Here is an 18,762-nt window from a genome sequence, read left to right as displayed (position 1 = left end):
AAAAGGAGAGTTCATATACAACAAGAGAGAACAGGGAAAGCAAGTTTAGCAGTACCTACCAGAGATCTCCACAAAATTTTAATTAAATGATTCTTTCAATGTCCATCTACCATTTTAAGAAGCTTGCCACCACAAAGGAAGCAAAGTGGGATGAAGGGAAAATGAACAATGGTAACTCCCTTGTTTAAATTAAAGTTGTTCAGCCATCTTTTCATTGTTACACTGAAAAGAATTGGTCTCCATAATGTAAAAATTAAGTTGCTTCAGGCGTGGAACTGCAAACATAGCATAATTCATTGTGTTAGGCTATTTTTCAGTTACAATATTCTTAGCAAAAGCAATAGAAGGTCAGCACATACATCCCTTTGAATTTCAGTAGCTTACAGAAACTAGCTAGTACAGGTGGAAGGTTTATAACTAAGCCAGCAGAATCTAGCCAGCAGCAATAGGTTTATTCAGTTCACATCTGAACTGAATCTTCTCACATCTTTTGTATGAACAGAAATCTCTGGCCTACTTAAGTCCCACTTTAATGTGTTATTATGATCTTTTCAAGACACTATCATAATCTCTTGAAAGAAACTGCGTGCTCTGTGCTGATATATGAAAATGTATATTCTTTACATATGTATCCATACGGTTTTTTTACAGTTCAGAAGTAAGATGTGAAAGGTCATTTTTACACATCTACATGAAGATTTTTAACTGTTTTGAAATACTCAGGGTATTTTCAGTAAGTGGTATCTTTTTTCTAACTCCCACTGCACCAGTAATGCATACCTTTTAAATTTACTAAGAAGAATATTAACTACATTATTTTGAGTGTGTGTGCGTGTGTACTTCACTCATCGATTTTCTTTATGGCACAAGGTTCATAGTGAAGAATATTCTTAGTAGGGACAATTATGGAGTTGTCATTGCATTATGTGTGAATAGGTAACATTTTAAAATACATACATGCATTTTTCAAAACAAGCATAAGAAAATAAGCAATGCCAAATACAAATCAATTTAAGTGAGGCAATGGGCAAAGTGCTTTATCATCAGTTTTGCCTAGTGAAAACTTCTGTTTCTCAGTGTAATATATTTGCTGCCCTCAAATCAACATCTAATGGAAAACAAACTGGAAAGCCTAATAAACTACCCCAAAGGAGCACAATCCTCCTAAAACTGAAAACATGGAGAGTTAACAGGAACACTTCTTCAGTGCTGCAGGGAGAAAAAAAAAGAAAACAAAAACCCAAAACCCAATTGTTCTTCTTCTCCTTTACTTTTAGCAATGATACTGATACAAAAAATAAATAAATTCACATACTTCTAAAGGTCCTAATAATCAGCATGAAACTGATGGCAGGATTTTTGAAATTGCTGTGAAAACAATTGCTACCTATGCAAAAGGAACAACACAATGCAAGTATCGTTAAAATCCCCTTTTAGTCTTTCTGCAGGGAAGTTGTCACCCCAGTCATTCAGACCTTGAATAAGTGGCAGAAGGTACAGACTAGCTCTGAAACTACAGTTAAGCATCCAAAATCAGTTTGTTAACTCTTCAAACAGAAGGCTTACCCTAAGAGAAGGAAGGCAAGGAGTTATGCAAACCCTAACATACCTCCACCGAGGGAGAAATGCCAAGAAAAATGTCTTCTAAGGCTTTCTTGATGTCTTGACCAAGGAAATAGGCTATGGTACGACTTTCAGGCTAAATAAAATTTTGCTTCTGAAATTAAGACTCTGAACATTGTCATGACATTACCTCTTCCAAGGCTGGAGATCCAACACAGCAACTATAGCGTTCAGCAAGCACAACACTAGGCAGGGCTAAAACCCATAGAGAACAGGTTTTTTGACAGGAATGGAAAAAAGACTCCATTGTATTGATTTATAGTTCCTCTTAGACTCATTTGAACTTGTTTCTCAGTCCGGCTTGAAACTGAGTTGTCTTCACTTTTCAAATCAAATGTGGGAGGCCAAAAACCACAATGCTGAATGAGAAGAAAATACTAGAGGAAGATATTGCTGCCGATACTGCTATTGAAATATGTGAAACAACCTGTCTCAATCAATTCACACCAAAAATTCTTAAAAAAAATAGAATTCACCTATACTCAAACTGCACATGTTAAACAAAAAGTCTGAGTGAACTGTGTCAGTGTTCGATGTGTAGAGTCCTATAATCTGCCTTTTTTTTCCTCTCACCAGCACAACACTTTGATCTTGCAGAGTTTCACTCTCCAGGACATCCTCTACTTCACATGTTAAGACAGAAAAAACAGGAGTCACCATAGTAGGCCTCTTTACCCTCCTTCCATTTGACACTGCAAGGTTAAATGAAAACTGGAACCTTCATGAATTGAACTTGAAATTATTTAAAGTTTGTCGTACAACCATGAACCAAAACTACAGATAATCAAGCAAGTCAGGAATAAACTTTCATATTTACTCAAATACTGCCATTATGAACACGTTATTCCATTACATGTTATTCCACTAGCCTTGTTTGTAAATATACAGTTGGTTTGAAGGTGCTGTTTAAATAATGCCCAGAGTATAAGACTGCATAAGGGGACTACATGTTTCATTAGGTCAACAATAGCCATTTCCTTTTCCATCATAAGACAACATACTTGAACAGATTGTGTAATACTTGTGTCGTATTTTAGACATAGATGGTATCAGGTTTCTACCTCAGTTCTGCGGGGAAAGGCCATTACTTTCTCCTTGGTACTCTAATTGATATAGATCTACTGCATGACCTACTTCATTCATATTAAATGCTATAGGTACAATTTTCAAAATAAAAAAAATCACAGTTTAGCACATTCTACTGCAATCCAATCTGTTGCAATGCATTAATTGGGTTTATATTGTGTTTCATCAGATTTGTAATGTTTTTGATCTGTATCACGTGGTCTGTCCTTGCTCAGCAGTGCCCATCCCCCACACTGGAATGTAACCCAACACTGTTCCACTCCCACTTTCTCCCTGATTGGGTAGTGTCTTGTCCCTGCCTCTGAGCTCTGCCCCCTGGGGAAAAAGCCCCAAGATGGGCGGGGCCTTGCTCTCTCTGGCACCGGTGTCCACGGGGAAAGGACTCTAGAATAAAGCTGCTATATCCCACCCGGTGAGAGAGAGCAGACTCTTTCCTTTTGCCATTGGCGGTCGTTTGGTCTCATAAAGAAATACCACATCTGGTGCCCTAAGGTGCGGCTTGAAGCCACAAGAGGTTCCCAGAAAGCTGGAAGAACCACTCAGGGAGCACGTGGCTGAAGAATCGCATGCAGGTAAGTGAGTCACGAAACGTAGCCCACCTACGCAGAGACACAGACCCGTCAGGCTTGGTGTTCGCTGTGGAGTCTCCAAAACACAGGATTCTACAGGCCAGGGCAGTAGCTTTTTCCTTTGGACTCAAAAAACCCATGGGAGTGCTGCAAAGAAGCCCCCGACTGGCAAGCTGCTCCCAGAGAAAGTGACCACGTGTTTGTGGAAAGATGACCCTGGGATCCGGGACTGGAAGCTCTTTTTGCACCAAAAAGGGTCAGTCTCAGGCAAAAGGAGTGATTGGGAAAGAAAGGAAAGGAACGCTGGATTTGTGGTGAGTACCACTTTCAGTTTTCTAAGGGAAAATCTTTTAAGAGGCATTGATCCTCAGGGAAAAGGGTTTTTTCCTTTCTGGGAAGGTTTTTGCTTTCAGAATAAACCTTCAGGGTGCTTTAATAGCACGTTTCTTTCGGCAGCCTGGGGGGAGGGTGGAAAAGGAAACTGTTTCCCCTTTTTGGCTTCTTTTCTCTCCAGGGAGGGTTTTTTAACTTTCAGTTTCCCAACCACAGTTAAAGGGGACACAGAAACTTAAAATCTGAGCCAAAAATGGGTACTAGGCCGTCTGTGTCTCAAAAAAGAGCCTATTATCAAATTTTAAGTGCCTCAGATGACGGGAAAACCAATTCTTCCAAGAAGCAATTAAAAAATTTCCTTCAGTGGTTATTTGCTCAATTTCCAGATGTATCATCTGAGCAAATAAGCTCCCCAGAATTTGGGGAAGCTGTTGCAAAAAAACTGTCTCAATCCAGCTCCCCTAATGATAAAGAAAGAGCAAATTTTGCTCTTTGGAGCTTGCAGATTTTATTTGCAATGCAAAAACAAAATGAAAAAAAAAGGCAGTTCCTTGTAGACTTCCCCCGTTTCCTCAGTTTCTCCCTATCCTGACCCCAAAATCCCTTCCCCAAAATCAAATATTCCTCGAGAAACCCCTAAACTTTCCCCAAAACTCCCTTCTTCCCCACTTTGTAAACCCCAGGTTCAGTTTGCTTTTGCAGGCAGTTCAAGAGCACAAAACACCTATCTTAGTGATCCCCAAGCTAGTCTTAGTTCGGAAGGGGAGTCACAAGATGGAGGGGACTCCTTTGTTCCCCCAAAATGGCCGAAGTCACGTGCTCTTGAGTCACAAGGAGCCTCTCTCCTTGTTTGTCCCTCCTTCTCGCAATCCCTTTCGCAATCCCTTCCTCTCCCCAGACCCCTCCTTCCCTTTGGTGCCGCCCCTGGCACTGCCCTCTCCTCTGACTGCCCCCTACCCTCAAACCTCCGCCCTCCGACTCTTCCCTGTGTGACTCAAGCCTCCAGCCCCTCCCTGCCCCTTGGTTCCCATGGTTTCCCTGCCCACAGTCCCGATTCCCATGCCCCAGAAGGGGGGGGTGGGGGTGGGGGGGGTGGAGCCGGGAACTCAGAAGCAGGAAGTGATCCCGGCTTTTCTGCCACTCCTGTCACATACTGACAGTCAAAAAGTGGGGGTGCTCTCCACAGTAATTGGGACCCCTTCCCCCAACAAGCGATTCAGGATTTGTGCAAAGATCAGGCCAAATTTGGACGCGAAAGTGAATACTTTCACAGCCTTTTAAAAGCAAATTCAGCAGGGAATCCTATCGTTCCCTTTGACCTCTGGCAGCTTTTTTCTGCCCTCCTTTCGTCCACACAGTTTAGGCTTTGGGACTCCACATGGAAAAAAATATTAAGAGATTTACTTCCAGAGCTTTGGCAAAATCCTGAAACGGCTGTTGATAATAATAATTTGCCAATTCGATTAGAACATCTGTGTGGTGATGGTGAATGGGTCGCAGCACTCAAGCAAGCTCAGGAAATTCCTTTAGCCATTTTAGAGCACATTAAAGATGCTGAGCATCAAAGCATTCTTTTCAATCCAGCCCAATGGGTCCTTCCAACCTTAAAGTAAAATAAAGCAGCTTCCATCAGAACCTTTTGTAACATTTGTGGAGCAATTAACCCGAGCTATCAAGTTACAGGTTAAGAATGAAGGAGTCCAGGAACAGGTCCTGGAGGAGATGGCACTGACCAATGCAAACGAACAGTGCAAGGCAGCCATCCTCAGCTTGTCCTTGGAACCAGTGCCAACCTTAGATGTCATGCTCCATGTGTGTACCAACAAGGTTCCCTTCATGACAGCTCACCTAAACCACAGTTCCAGAGATGTATTCAGACCACCGCAAAGAGCTGCCACAGCAGACGCCATGCCCCCTGCGTCTGTGCCACAGCCACCACCCAAGAGAAGAACGACCTGTCTCCTGTGTGATCAGGCTGGGCATTGGGCATCTCAATGCCCTTTAAAGAAGTAATTTCTGGACTTTCGGGACAATGGGCGTGGGAGGTCTCAAGGGTTCAAAGGGAATTTTTCAAAAAACTAAAATGTCAGTGCTTACTTGCCCAGCGTGCTGATATAAATAGGGCAAATCTGAGGGGGGGGAGGAGAAAAAATTAGAAAATGCAAATGTTAAATTAAATAATCCTGCTATAACCAGTTCTACCTTTCAGCAGAAGTCACCAAATATGACCCTTTCAGATCATGATTTGAGCAGACCCTGTCTAACCACTGAATGTCTCCAAAAGCCTTTTAGGTTGCAACTGACAGAGTCCTTGCACCTAAGTGACACAGACTGGCATTTAGGTTCAGCGGATCTACAAGTGCTAGGCTCCTGGCAACATGTTGGCAGTAAGTATGTCATCCTTGGGGACACCAAGTACACACCAAGAGAGATCAAGATCCTTCCAGGTCTCATCTCATCAAACCCTAAACAACCAGTTCTCTGGCTGCGCTGTGTTCGCCCACCTTTGTTTCTGCCTAAGGGGCAGGTAAGAGCTCAGGCAATTCCAGCACCTGACCCATTCCCTGAAAAAAACAGCACAATGAGCAAACACTTTGATGTTTGACCCACATGAGTTACTGGGAGGGACAAACTCATAATAGGGTGTGAGGTCTGTCACAGTGGGGAGGTAGTAAACCTCAAAGGGGTTTTGGACACAGGCACGGATGTAACAATTGTACCAGAAAGGATGTGGCCCTCACATTGGGAACTGCAAAATGTGGCCAGGCAGTAGAAGGTATAGGGGGAATGAAATGGGCAAAACAAACAAAAAGTGTTGTGCAAATTAAAGGGCCAAATGGACAATTAGCTACACTCCATCCATTTGTTTTAGATTATTCAGACCCCTTGTTGGGGAGAGACCTGATGGCCCAGTGGGGGATCACAATTGGCATTCCAGATGCCCCCTCCGTTTTCAGGCTGTGGCCACTGAAGATTGCCCTACCCAGAAACTCAATTAGAAAACTGATTCACCAGTCTGGGTAGAGCAGTGGCCACTCAGTAAAGAAAAACTGAAGGCGCTTCAGGAGTTAGTGGACGAACAGCTAGCTAAAGGCCACATTGTGGAAACCACGTCTCCGTGGAATTCCCCAGTCTTTGTTACAAAAAAGGCAAACAAAGGCAAGTGGCGGCTCCTCCACGATCTCCATCAAATTAATAATGTCATTGAGGACATGGGTTCTCTCCAACCAGGGATGCAATCCCCAGTGATGCTCCCCCAAAACTGGAATTTGGCAATTATTGATATCAAAGATTGTTTTTTCCAGATCCTTTTGCACCCTGACGATGCCCCACGTTGGGCAACAGACCAATCTTCCTACATACTGCCCAAGGATTCATACACCCCTTTTCTTGAGCACCATCTATATCTACCACATTATCTTCAGTAATATCATTTATCTTTTTTCCAAAGCCTTTTGTATTTGTTTTTCTGCCATGTATCTCTAAGCTTTGCACACTAACTTTCATAGTGTCACACTATGCACAGAAAGTAACTCTCAAAGTATCCTAATCGCATATAGACCCTATCCTATAATAAAAGCTACTGTTTATAATGCCTATACAAACACAAAGTTCATTGCTGACCAAAGGCCTAAGCTTTTCCTACACATGCTCCTTTAAAAAAACCTCCAGTTGCTGGTATAAAAGGTCTCAGCTGCTGGTCATTATCTGATGAACCCTCTCAACTCTAATCTAACAGGTTATTAAAATTCTGTAGCCTCTCTTAAAAATAAAATTAGTTCAAAAGCTGGACATGGTCAATCAGGTACAAAAGCGCTGCTCAGGCAAGTGAAAGGAACTATAATGAAAACTACTTCAGTACAGCTATGTAAAAAGTATTTTGCATTAATGTGCTTTTAGGCATTTAACTATCTCATACCAGGTAGAAGTTCACAGAAGTTTTCTGCTGGTTCCCATAATTTGTACGGGGTTTCTGTGTCTGTCAAAGATTTTACCCCACTTTATAAATCTTAGGGAAGTATTCACCTTGTCTTTTATCCATCTAAAAATGAGAGATCAAATGTAAACTATCCAGATTAGCTTCCTCTCTTTCTAGTCAAAAGAGCTACCTTTACTGGTACCTTCTTGGCTAAGATTTATTTCTCCTAACTCATGATAAAATGCATCATTTTCTGAAGGCATCTGTGTTTTTCACAAGGTAGAAAACTAAGAATAGACACTGCTGAAATTCAGTGCACCCACTTCTATACTGGTACTAGCTGCTCAAATGACACACTGAAGAGCAGCTTGGGAAAAATCTATTTACATTCAAATAAAGGATTCTCCTGGCTCAAAACCAGCCCTGATATTTCCAGGGAATCTCCCACAATCCCACATCCTATTACCCTCTCATAACAGCATCACTCTCAGGTGTTTGTCTTCCTTTTTTTTGTTTGTTTTTTTTTGTTTGTTTGTTTGTTTTTTGGGTTTTTGTTTTGTTTTGTTTTTTGTTTTTTGGGGTTTTTTTTGTTTTTTTAATTATTTGATTTAGCCAATGGGGACACTATCAGACTAGATCACCTTCTTTTTACTATGGGCTAACTGAATTGCTACTGGCAATTCAGTAATACTCCTGTCTGAACACTTTCCTTATCTGAGAGCTATGGATTCTATTCATGTCACAGTTAAGAAGGAAGGGAAATCACAACATAATGAAAATATTCCATTCAGATGGGGATTATTTCCACCAGGGCCCATTCATCTTTATTCTATATAAGGCTACTTTATTCCTATACGTAACTTTTCCCATCTCCTGCAAACAATATCAGACTTGCAACACTAATGCAACAAAGAGAGATCAGGTGTTGGAACCCCGGAGGATGAGAATTTCAGGCTTTCTGTGCGAAAAGGCACTGACCCTCAAGCAAGTACTGCATTTGATCTCAGGCCATGGAACAGGCTTCCGAAATTGAGTGGTAACACTGGGGTTGTGGGTGTGTAGTTTGAATAGTATTGTGTGATCTCACTGGCTAAAAAACTTAGAATTTAAGGTTTTAGTATATTGTAATATATATGGGGCAATATGGAGAATTTAAGGCATTGTCTAAGTCCTTCTTCTTGTTTTACGAAGCAGAATGAAAATAAAACCATAAAAATTTTGCATGAGGCAGGTAATTAGTACCCCCAACCATATCTGTAAAGGAAAAAAAACCCACCAAACAACAACCACATAAAATATACCAGATGAAACTCCGAAGTTTATTATACAGCAAATCTACAGAAAAGGACTTCAAGAAGTCTGAAAATATATTTCCTTTAGGGGTGTTGGTGGAGCAGAGACTGGACATGAGCCAATCTGGGCTGTATCAAAAGCAGTGTGACCCAGCAGAGTGAGGGAGAAGATTCTGTCACTCTACTCCACTCTCATGTGACCCCACACGCCATGGAGTCTTGGTTGGAAAAGCCAGTCATCCCCCTCCACCTCAAACCATTTACAACTGAAGAATCACAGCTGTAGACATGGCAAGAGGGCTTGATTACCTTTTCACTCCCCTTAGTGTGACTTTTAATCCGACCTTTGAAGCCTCTCTTTAAAGGTGGTTTTTCTGTTTGTTTTTTCCTTTTCAAGTTTCTATGCACTTCAAAACAGCAACTGGTCAAGGCTTCAGAGGGAAAAATTCAAGACTTCTCCAGTCTCAAAGACCCTCATATGAAAAAGCTCCATGCATACAAAGCAGTTTTTTGTGTAGTGCAAACTGGATTAAAAATAATCATGTGATACAAATACAGAAATATTTTGTATTCACTAGCCATAGGAATATAATTAAAAACCCTTCTGCATATCTTTTTAGATTAAATAAAATTCAGTAGTTTATCTACCCATCACTTCAACTAATGTTTACACAATGATAGTATTATAGTTTTAGAAAAAAAAAACAGTGTTTTTTTAAAATACATGATCTATTTTTTATAAATGAAATTCATATAAAAATTATTGGTTTGACACCTTACACAACCACCTTCCAGTTCAGGGTATGACATATGAAAAAAAAGCAGAGACCTAAATGCTAAGTAGAACTTTTAACTGTGAAAATTCTTTATTCCAGTTAGAGAAATTCCCAATTCACATTCATTTCCAGAATTCACATCAATTGGAAAACAAATCTACCTCTCCAGTGCATTCAGAAGGCAGTACAGACTATGTAAGATGTAAAAAAATCTTAGCCACAGCCATCTGATTGCCTGGAAGCACAGCACGAAAGCCTGGTCATAATCATAACGTCACATAGTCTAGAGCAACAGGAGGAATTGTTTCCTGTAGAGAACTCTGGCTGATGTACTATAAATTCAAGTAAGGAGCACTAGTTTCAAATTACTTGGAAGTGGACCTCAGTGACTCAGAAGTGAAGAAATGAACACAGATCTTTCTGATACAGCAACACATCTAAAGAGTTTGTATGTCCTCAGATACTCCTACCATATAGAGAGTTCAAATGGATGACCAAATAGATGACAAAGTGCTTTGCCAAGGGTGGCAGGTCCCTTGTCCATGGAGAATCACCTGTAGTTCCAACTCTAACACACACAGACAGCCCCATGGACACCACTGACATTAAAAATGTCTCACTCAATAGCTGGTACAGCACCTACAGTCAACTGGTCAGTATTTGTATTTCAGCAAAATTATTTTGTAAACATAAATTGTGCTTTTAACCAAAATAATTACATTCTGTTAAGTTTCTTATTGTTAGAACGGAAAAGTACATGAAACATTTTTTTTAAAAAAAAACTCTATGTTTGAAACACATTTTCTATGGAACTGTTGACATTAAAAAGATTTCCAAAGTGCATTCTTCATTTTTCACTCCCACTTTCACATTTAGAAGTGAAATCAAAAACTTCTGAAATGCCCCACCGAAGAAAACATGCTCAATTTTCTTAAAACCTTAATAAAGTACTCAATCCTTCTCAGTGCTGACAGCAGTAAATTAGGTGAGTCCTAAGCTTTTGGAGAGCAGAGGTGCATTTTCAGTATCAACACATCTACCTGATGCACATGCTTTTTCCATTGCTGTCGCTAATGCTGTTTTGTCTTTTCATTTGGGAAATTCTTCAATACTACCGCAAAATCTCTCATGGACAGATTACAGTACTACCATTTTTAGTCCTTCTATTCACCCATCAGACTACTGTCCCTAACGTTCTAACCTTTGAATTTTTTTTCAAATTTAAAACAAAAATAAAAATTCAGTGTTCTTTCAGGTTAAAGACCAGCATATACTTAAACACAGCAATCAGTGTTTGGATGAATTGGAACAAATATACCTGTATTAATATGCAAATAAAATTTTTAAAAATATTTACATCACTGAGTTTAGAAAATTTTAATCCTATATTTATGTTAAATAAATTCAACCTTACTATATTATAAAAAAATGTTCTCGATAATAATTCGTTTCATAGTATCACTACTGAATGGCTAAAGTCTTCAGGCAGTATTTCCTACTAACAATTTTCCTGGAAATATTTGATGAAAAAATAGTTTTACTTGTGATTATTCCTCCCATTCTATTCCAAAAAGATCCAAACTAATATATTCACTTAAAATGAGATTTTTTTAAAAGATATGTCACAGCACAATGACAATGGATATACCATGTTGGGTTTAATGGCCATATGTTAAAATGTTTCAAGATACTCTGAAGCAGGTACAGTTACTACCACTGCTGCCAGCTTGGGCATTCTCAATAAGCTACCTGTAGTAATGATGTTTGGATGTTTAGATGATCTTTAAGATCCCTTTCAACCGAAACCGTTCTATGTCCATCTTTTCTATTCAACAAGTTCTTGATTTTTTTTTTTTTCCCTCTAAATTTTTGACCCCTGTAAGCCTAGAACTTCCTTTACAAAACATTATCAACACACTTGAAAACATATATGAACATATACACGGAAAGTTTGTGTATACTTAAATATGCCATACACTTGTCCATCTGCATATTTCTGTAGGAGAACACTGACTGTAACCTGTTATTAAAAGACACCAAGAAATAAATGCCACAGCATACTTATAAAAATATTCATAAATAAATAAATAAAAATATTCATAAATAAAAATACCCTCATCTAGAAACATCAATTACATTATCTATCCCCTATACCATTAGCTGTAAGTCCAATAAACCTACTCAGCAGGCAAGGGATTTAATGAAATAAACCCTGACTTCCTGGGAGGATCACCTGTGGTTCCAACTCTAACACTTCTGATCAAATACATGCTCTCTTCCTGCTGCTGAGCAATAGGCTTTTTGGAATCTTTACCAAACATGCTCCAAAGGAGGGAGTGCGTAATAATACTGTGGAAAGTATTTAAATGAGTAGGAGACCAACTGATTGTGGTGAAAGGGAGGATGAGAAGAAACTATTTTTAAAAAATACTAGAAATTTATGGGGTTTACATTTAGGTCACAGTAAAACAAATTCACAGCAATTTTTTCAATAAGCAAGACATTAATCTTGTCTACTAATCATCATTAATAAGCCAAATGAGCCATAAAAAACAAAAAAGAAAAAATAAGCCCACAGTCTTGCACTGCTACAGGTTGCCAGTTTCCATAAATATTTTCACTTTTGCTCCCCATTTAAGGCTGAGGCACCAAGGTACAAGTATTACAGAATAAACATCTTCCAGTGGCTATCTCATAGGAATAAGGACCAAAACAGACAACACCAAAAAAACAAAGAACAACCCAGCCCACTTATCAGTGAAAGGTCTCAGGTTCTCTACACGTTGTCTAATAAATGTAAATACTGACCGCTTCCTGCTCCTTTCAGTTCCAGGTTGGAGAAAGTATAGTTTGGCTTCCCTTCCTCCACAAGGAAAAATTTCTTATTTACTGATCTTCCTAAATTAACCCAAACATTTAACTTGAAATCCCATACATTACAACCCTTTAAAATAACTGGCTTAATCTCTCATTTCTGGGTTAACTTCACTTTCTTTGGGAAATCTTACCTAATTTTGGCAGGGAATAGGGCACTTTAAAATAATCTTCATAAAACTCAATGAGTCTTCTTGTAATATTTAGAGCATAGTCCCCTGATCCTCTTCGGATTGCATCAGGCCTTGCATATAACCGTACCTGTTAAAAAACAAAGCAAAAGTCCAATTTCAGCATCTGCCTTTTAAACTTATCCTACCTGCAGAGGTGGATGAATTACTCTAAGGTTGCTATGAGGTGGCAGGATTATTCCCTTAAAGCCAAATACGATTGTCATACATTTGTCAAATCATTTCATAGTTGAAAACCAGAACTACCACAATTAAAGTTACAGAGTTCAGAAGTCACAATCTCCTCTTATTTGTACTGCTAAATAAAAAACTTGCACTCCTTGTATCAAAATAAATATTCAAAGAAAATACATGTGTTTGCTAGAGATATGATGGAAGAGTGGATTAGTTATAATGGTTCTCTGCCTACACTGAATGTAGGCAGGATGCAGTGACTCAGTGGGAGAGAAGTTCATGGTTTGTTAAAGGCACATTATATCAAGTCCTGAAAATATCAGTAGACTGTGAAGAAAAAAAAAAAAATTCTCTTCTTTTCTCCGGCAGCGACACTGTTACCCTCAATGAGCTATGGGAAGACTGCAAAAATGACCATTTCTAAACTCATTCATGTACACAAACAATTAACATCCCTGAAACCGCCATGACTGCTTCAGGCCTCTGTTTTCAGAAAGCAGTAAATTAAAGCTGTTTATGTAAGCCATAGACTGGTCTGTCTGTTCAGTATAACACTGCTACACATTTCAATACCTGGAGTGAACCAAGTGAACAGAACTCACCTTCATAATTCAGCATCCAAGTGTGACCCTGATTAGGGAGGTAGCAGAAAGCACTGCTGGGTTGTTACCTCTTATTTGCCCTTATAGTCTGTAGCGCTTCCTTCATGCAAAGATGACATAGAGCCTAGAACTGCTAGCCAAGAAGAGGACAGAAAGGAGAACCGCTTTTTGTTCTCCCTCCTCGTACCCTGTCTGATGGAAGTAGAGTGTGCTTTGTCTCCAGTGACTGGGGCAGGTCTCACTCTGCAGTACATAATGACCTGACGTAAATGAGACTCTACTAAATGTCAATCCTAATAATAATATCTGACTCTTCAGTACTTTCTGTGGTAGGATTAAATCCTAGCCAGGGTTCCAAGGAAAGCGGCAGTGCAGAAATCAGAAAATACCAGTGCAAAGATGAAGGAGAAATACCAGCTTTGGGATGTTTCTAAATGTTCTAATCTGGATTAAGAAAAGCCAATGTGATTTTTGGCTTCAGTGAAAGTATTACCAAGTATTGCTTTACTGCTCTTTTCCTAAACCAGTTCAGCTATCCAAGTGAAAACCAGATAGCAAGCCTAAGAACAGTGTACCTGTCAATTCTCTTTTAACCGACTGTCGCTTGGGTTTCAGTATGGAGTCATATAATTTGCTTCATTACAATGTCCATCTTTGTATTTAATTTTTGTGTTGTATTAGACACAGAGCACAATCAACCATACATAGTTATCATTCATAATATAAAACAGGTAACCTGACGAGATATGTAATAAAGCAGACTTCTTATAATCACTACCTGGAAGCACACAGATCGTTATCTGAACTCATTCAAATCACTATTTTTATTTATTGCTTCCTTTCAAAGTTAACAGTGACAGGTACATTAAATGTTCCCTTATCTACTAAACTAAATACAGGTTTTAACAAAGTAGGTATTAACTGCAGAGTTTATGGAAGGATGTTAAGAATCACAATTAGATTTGTGATGAACACTGTTTTGTATCATTAAACCTTTATACACAATTTTGCATAATTGCTTTACTGGCACAGCTGACTGTATCAGCAAATTAGGGGAAAAAAGAGTCAGTCAACCAAGTATGCAAAAAATCATCCAATTTGACAGTGGCCAAATCTGTCCATAATAAGAAAGAGGACAATGGAAGGGAAGAAAATAATAAGCAGATAGAAAAAAAAAATCAAGGTTCAACTTATTGCATTACAATGAATGTCTCCTGGCAAATAAAGAAAAGGCATTTAATGGTATCTGAGATGGAGCCAAGGCACAAAAGCTGCAATGCTGCAGACTCTCATTTGTCTCCTGCCTAATGCTGAATGTAGTTCTGTTTTGCCCATAACGTTTCCCCATGTGGCTGTCTGCCTGCCCAGAACAGCTCTGGACTGCCAAACCTCCACGGCTCACCCCAGGTCACCCCCTAAGCTGGAACACAGTGCAGAAACTACCCATGCCTCTGCCCAGGTCTCTCAGGGGCTTTGAGGCAACAGATAGTGTCAAAGCAGTCAACCGTCTTCGAACACTGGGTCTTGCTTCTGTTTTTCATCCAGCGACCACTGAGCATGAAATGTATGGAGAACCTTAGACACACCATCACAGACCCACCCCAGCCTCAGAAATGCCCTTTTGGTTGGCAGAAGGCTACCGTAGGGGACAGTCTGTCACACTCTGCCTACCTGGATAGCTGCTTTGGATGGCATATTGTGTGGTGCCATTCACAATGTGAGGAGCTTGGTCTAGAGTTCAGCCTAAAGGCTGGGACCCATAAGTTTGAAACTGAAACCCCTAACTTTTACACACTGATATTTTCCTAATGTGTATGGGCTTATTTTGACCATATCTTACTTCCAAATCCATCAAATGAAGACTATAGGATTTCCCTAGTTTATAAGAAGATACTCAGTCAAAAGTAATAAAGTTTTAATACTCTGCTCCAAAGAGAAAGTTAAATAAATAAAACAGAATGACAATTAAGACATGAGATGTGTTTAGAATAATTTGCTTTGTTTACTATTTTCATTTCAAAAGGCAGATAGGTAGTGTTACATTAAAACTGCACTGGACTGAACAATAATGCCCAGTCATTATATACTTTCCCACAGGCTGTTGGACTACTGTACTGAGAATTTTGTTGGACTACTGTACTGAGAATTTTGTTGGACTACTGTACTGTGATTTTACAGTAATTTAAATAAGAGAAAAAACAGTCTTCTGCAGGGTCAGGCCTAAATGTATAACTAAAAGCACTACATGTTCTCCTACAAAAGACTAACAGGTTTCTGGTGTAAGTGCGTAATTCATCACTCACCACAATGGCACCTACTGCCCTGCAATTATTAATGCTCTTCTTCATAATCTTTGCAAGATTAGGTTAGACTGATAAACAGCAGACTAGAGACAGAGTAATTCTGGGTGCCTATCTTGACCTCTCTCAATATCAAGTCTATTTAACAGTTTTACTGCACATACAGCACTGTTCCCATTATATCTTACTGCAGTGGTGAACACTTTACAGAAGTTTTGGCCACAAGTGCCTTAGTTTGAGCATTCACAAAATTAGTAATACATGATAAATGACTAAATGAGACTGTAAGTTTATGTGATTTACTTGGCATCCCATAGCAACTCTGGTGGCAGAGGCAGGGAGGGAATTCAAAGCAGGCATTCATCCTTGTGACCACTTAACAACCTGCACCAAGCACCTTCCACATCTTGGAAATAATAAGGTAGGTTCTGTTTGGACAACAGTTATATTAATAGCATATTGCTGGTGTTCTGATACAGTATAGTTCCCTGCGTACCTCTGTGAAAAATATCAGAAAAATCTTAGGAGGAATTGTTGTGATGCATTAATTGGGTTTATATTGCATTGTATTTGATTTGTAATGTTTCCCCTGTTCCCCTTGGAAACTGTATCACATGATTTGTCCCTGCTCGGCCGCGCCCATCTCCCCCACTGGAATGTAACCCAGCTCTGTTCCACTCCCACCTTATCCCTGATTGGGCAGTGGCTTGTCCCTGCCTCTGGGCCCGTCCACCCTGGGAAAAAGCCCTGGGACAGGTGGGGCCAGACTCTCTCCGGCACCGGTGAGGACAGGAAAGGAGCTAAAACTAGCTCTGGACAAAATAAAGCTGTAATTTCCCCCTCCCCGGACAAAGGGCAGGCTCCTTCCTTTTGCCATCGGCGGTCGTCTGGGTCTCTCTAAAGAACCACAACAAGGAATCATATTCATAATGATACTGTAATAATACCTATGAATATAACAAAGTTCACACAGTTAACCTAAATTCGGGGGGGGGGGGGGGGGGGTGTGTCTTAGCTCCTTTACATATACATTTGCAACCACTAGCCATTTTTCAATAGGAGTTCTGACTACAAAGAAGAAAAACCCAGCCCTCTCATTTCTCCCTCAAATGGAACCAAACTGACCATCCCCTTCCTATCACAAGTTTGAGCAACTACGTTTGTGCCTGCAGCCCTACAACCCAAATCTCCTCTTTATAAGATACTTGTTAGTAACTCTGAAAGTTATCAGACATTCTAAATGAAATCTCTGCAACATGTATTTTCTCATTCTTTTCTAAAGTGGGCAAAAATGTGAGTTGTTTCCCCTTGTTTGCCTTCCAGAGGCCCTCAGTAGTTTCCTAAGAACTTCAAATAAACTCAATACTCAGCCACACTAAGATAACATTTCCAAAAAAAATCATTGTGAAGGATTATTTTTAAAGTATTAGTAACTCAAGTTCTTAGAATTATTTTGGCAGCACTATCAGGAAAATACTAAAACACTCCTGAAAAGTGCATGGTACATTCCATGTATTTGTTATAAGTGATAAACAACCTATTCCTCTGTAGTTAGTCAAAAGTATTTGCCGTGTAAAACAGCATACTTTTACAAACAAGTTGTAAATATTGCAACATTTTCTCTAGTCTGTCTTAAGTATTTCAGCATTATCTACATAAAATAAGTCAAAGAAATTTTAAAAATACTTATAATACCAGGTTGCCAGAATAGATAAATGTGGTGGTAAAATAAGAACGGCTTCCCACAGAAAGTCATGATATATGCTAACAAATGTGCAACATACATAAAACAAACCTCATCTAACTGAAGTCAGGTTATTACATACAGAGCATGAGAAAATCTTCCTATCTACAGCAGGTAAAAATTATCCATCAAAAAGAAACCTAGCAAGCTTGAAAAGAAAAGAGAGCTTTTTCTAGTCTTGTTACTTCCGAGAGCTTAAAAAAATGTGAATCAGTAACTATGTACAAGGTAGAATGGGTAAAATTCTGACAAGTACATCTCTAGACAGCAACACACACCTTAATTTCTAGAGAATAGTATGTTAATTGAAATTGTTTCCATTGTACCAAAGACTAGTGGTAATTTCACCACATAAAAACCAGAGACAGTTTCAAAAGAAATAGAACTGTTTTATTTTGAAATGTTAAAAATCACTCCTTTTTTTTTTTTTTTTTTTAATTAAAATGAAAGTGAAAAGGATAAGAGGATTAAACTGATGAAAAATGGTAAGGAAAAACCTGCAGTACTTTTTTCACATATGTGAAATACTTTGGGTCAAACCAAAGGGTTTGTACAGTTCTGCAGGTAGGAAGAATATGCAATAGATTCCGCATTTTGATCACAGCAATGAAAAGGAAAAATCCATTATTTACACAAGTCTAATTGCAAAAGGACTGTGGTCCAACCTTGTCCCCCACAGAAATTGACTAAAGATAAAGGAAGACCAGAGAGAAATGCACAATGTTCTTCTTCTGGCACTAGAAGATACTAAAAACCTTTGCCACAAGCCAACGTGATTTCCCAGGGAATTAAGGAACCTGACAACCAGGCAGAAATTAGGATATTACAGTAAGAAGTTTACATGCCTGAAGCATGCCATACACCAGAGCCCACCTCTTACTTTAGAATTAAATATGCACTTCTACATTTGAAGCCTGCTTTTGAAGACATTATTCTCTATGTCATCTTCTATTTCATGTGTGTAGCCCCTTTGAAACCTTTGTTCTTGTAGTGGTGTTATGTTTTTAGGGGAACATCATCTTGCTTCATATCAAGACATTTGTATTTTTTTATTTATAGTAAAGTTTACTGATCACAATAACCCTCTATAATAGTCTGCATTCATTCTGCAAGGCATCTTTTCTTTAAATGTTCAGCCATATTTTCCATATTTTAAGACCACTGCAATTGCCATCACTGTCTTCCCCTATGCCCTGGGGGGAATCATAGCTCACTGGATGAAAAATCCAGCACCAAGGAAATAAAGTGGACCTCTGTTTTAGCAAGGAAAGGCTTGTAA

General features: G+C 39.2%; 1 protein-coding gene across 1 annotated transcript in view; it reads right to left on the bottom strand.

Moving 5' to 3' along the window:
* TRHDE (thyrotropin releasing hormone degrading enzyme) overlaps positions 1 to 18,762 on the bottom strand; it is a 201,484-nt gene that overhangs the window by 148,481 nt on the left and 34,241 nt on the right. Inside the window, exon 3 of the mRNA XM_040062731.1 lies at positions 12,607 to 12,733. Within this exon, the coding sequence (XP_039918665.1) occupies positions 12,607 to 12,733 (127 nt within the window). The remainder of the gene's footprint in view (positions 1 to 12,606; positions 12,734 to 18,762) is intronic.

This window comes from Hirundo rustica, chromosome 4, assembly GCF_015227805.2.
Source record: "Hirundo rustica isolate bHirRus1 chromosome 4, bHirRus1.pri.v3, whole genome shotgun sequence".
NCBI lineage: Eukaryota > Metazoa > Chordata > Aves > Passeriformes > Hirundinidae > Hirundo > Hirundo rustica.
This window is presented reverse-complemented; position numbering and strand designations above follow the sequence as displayed.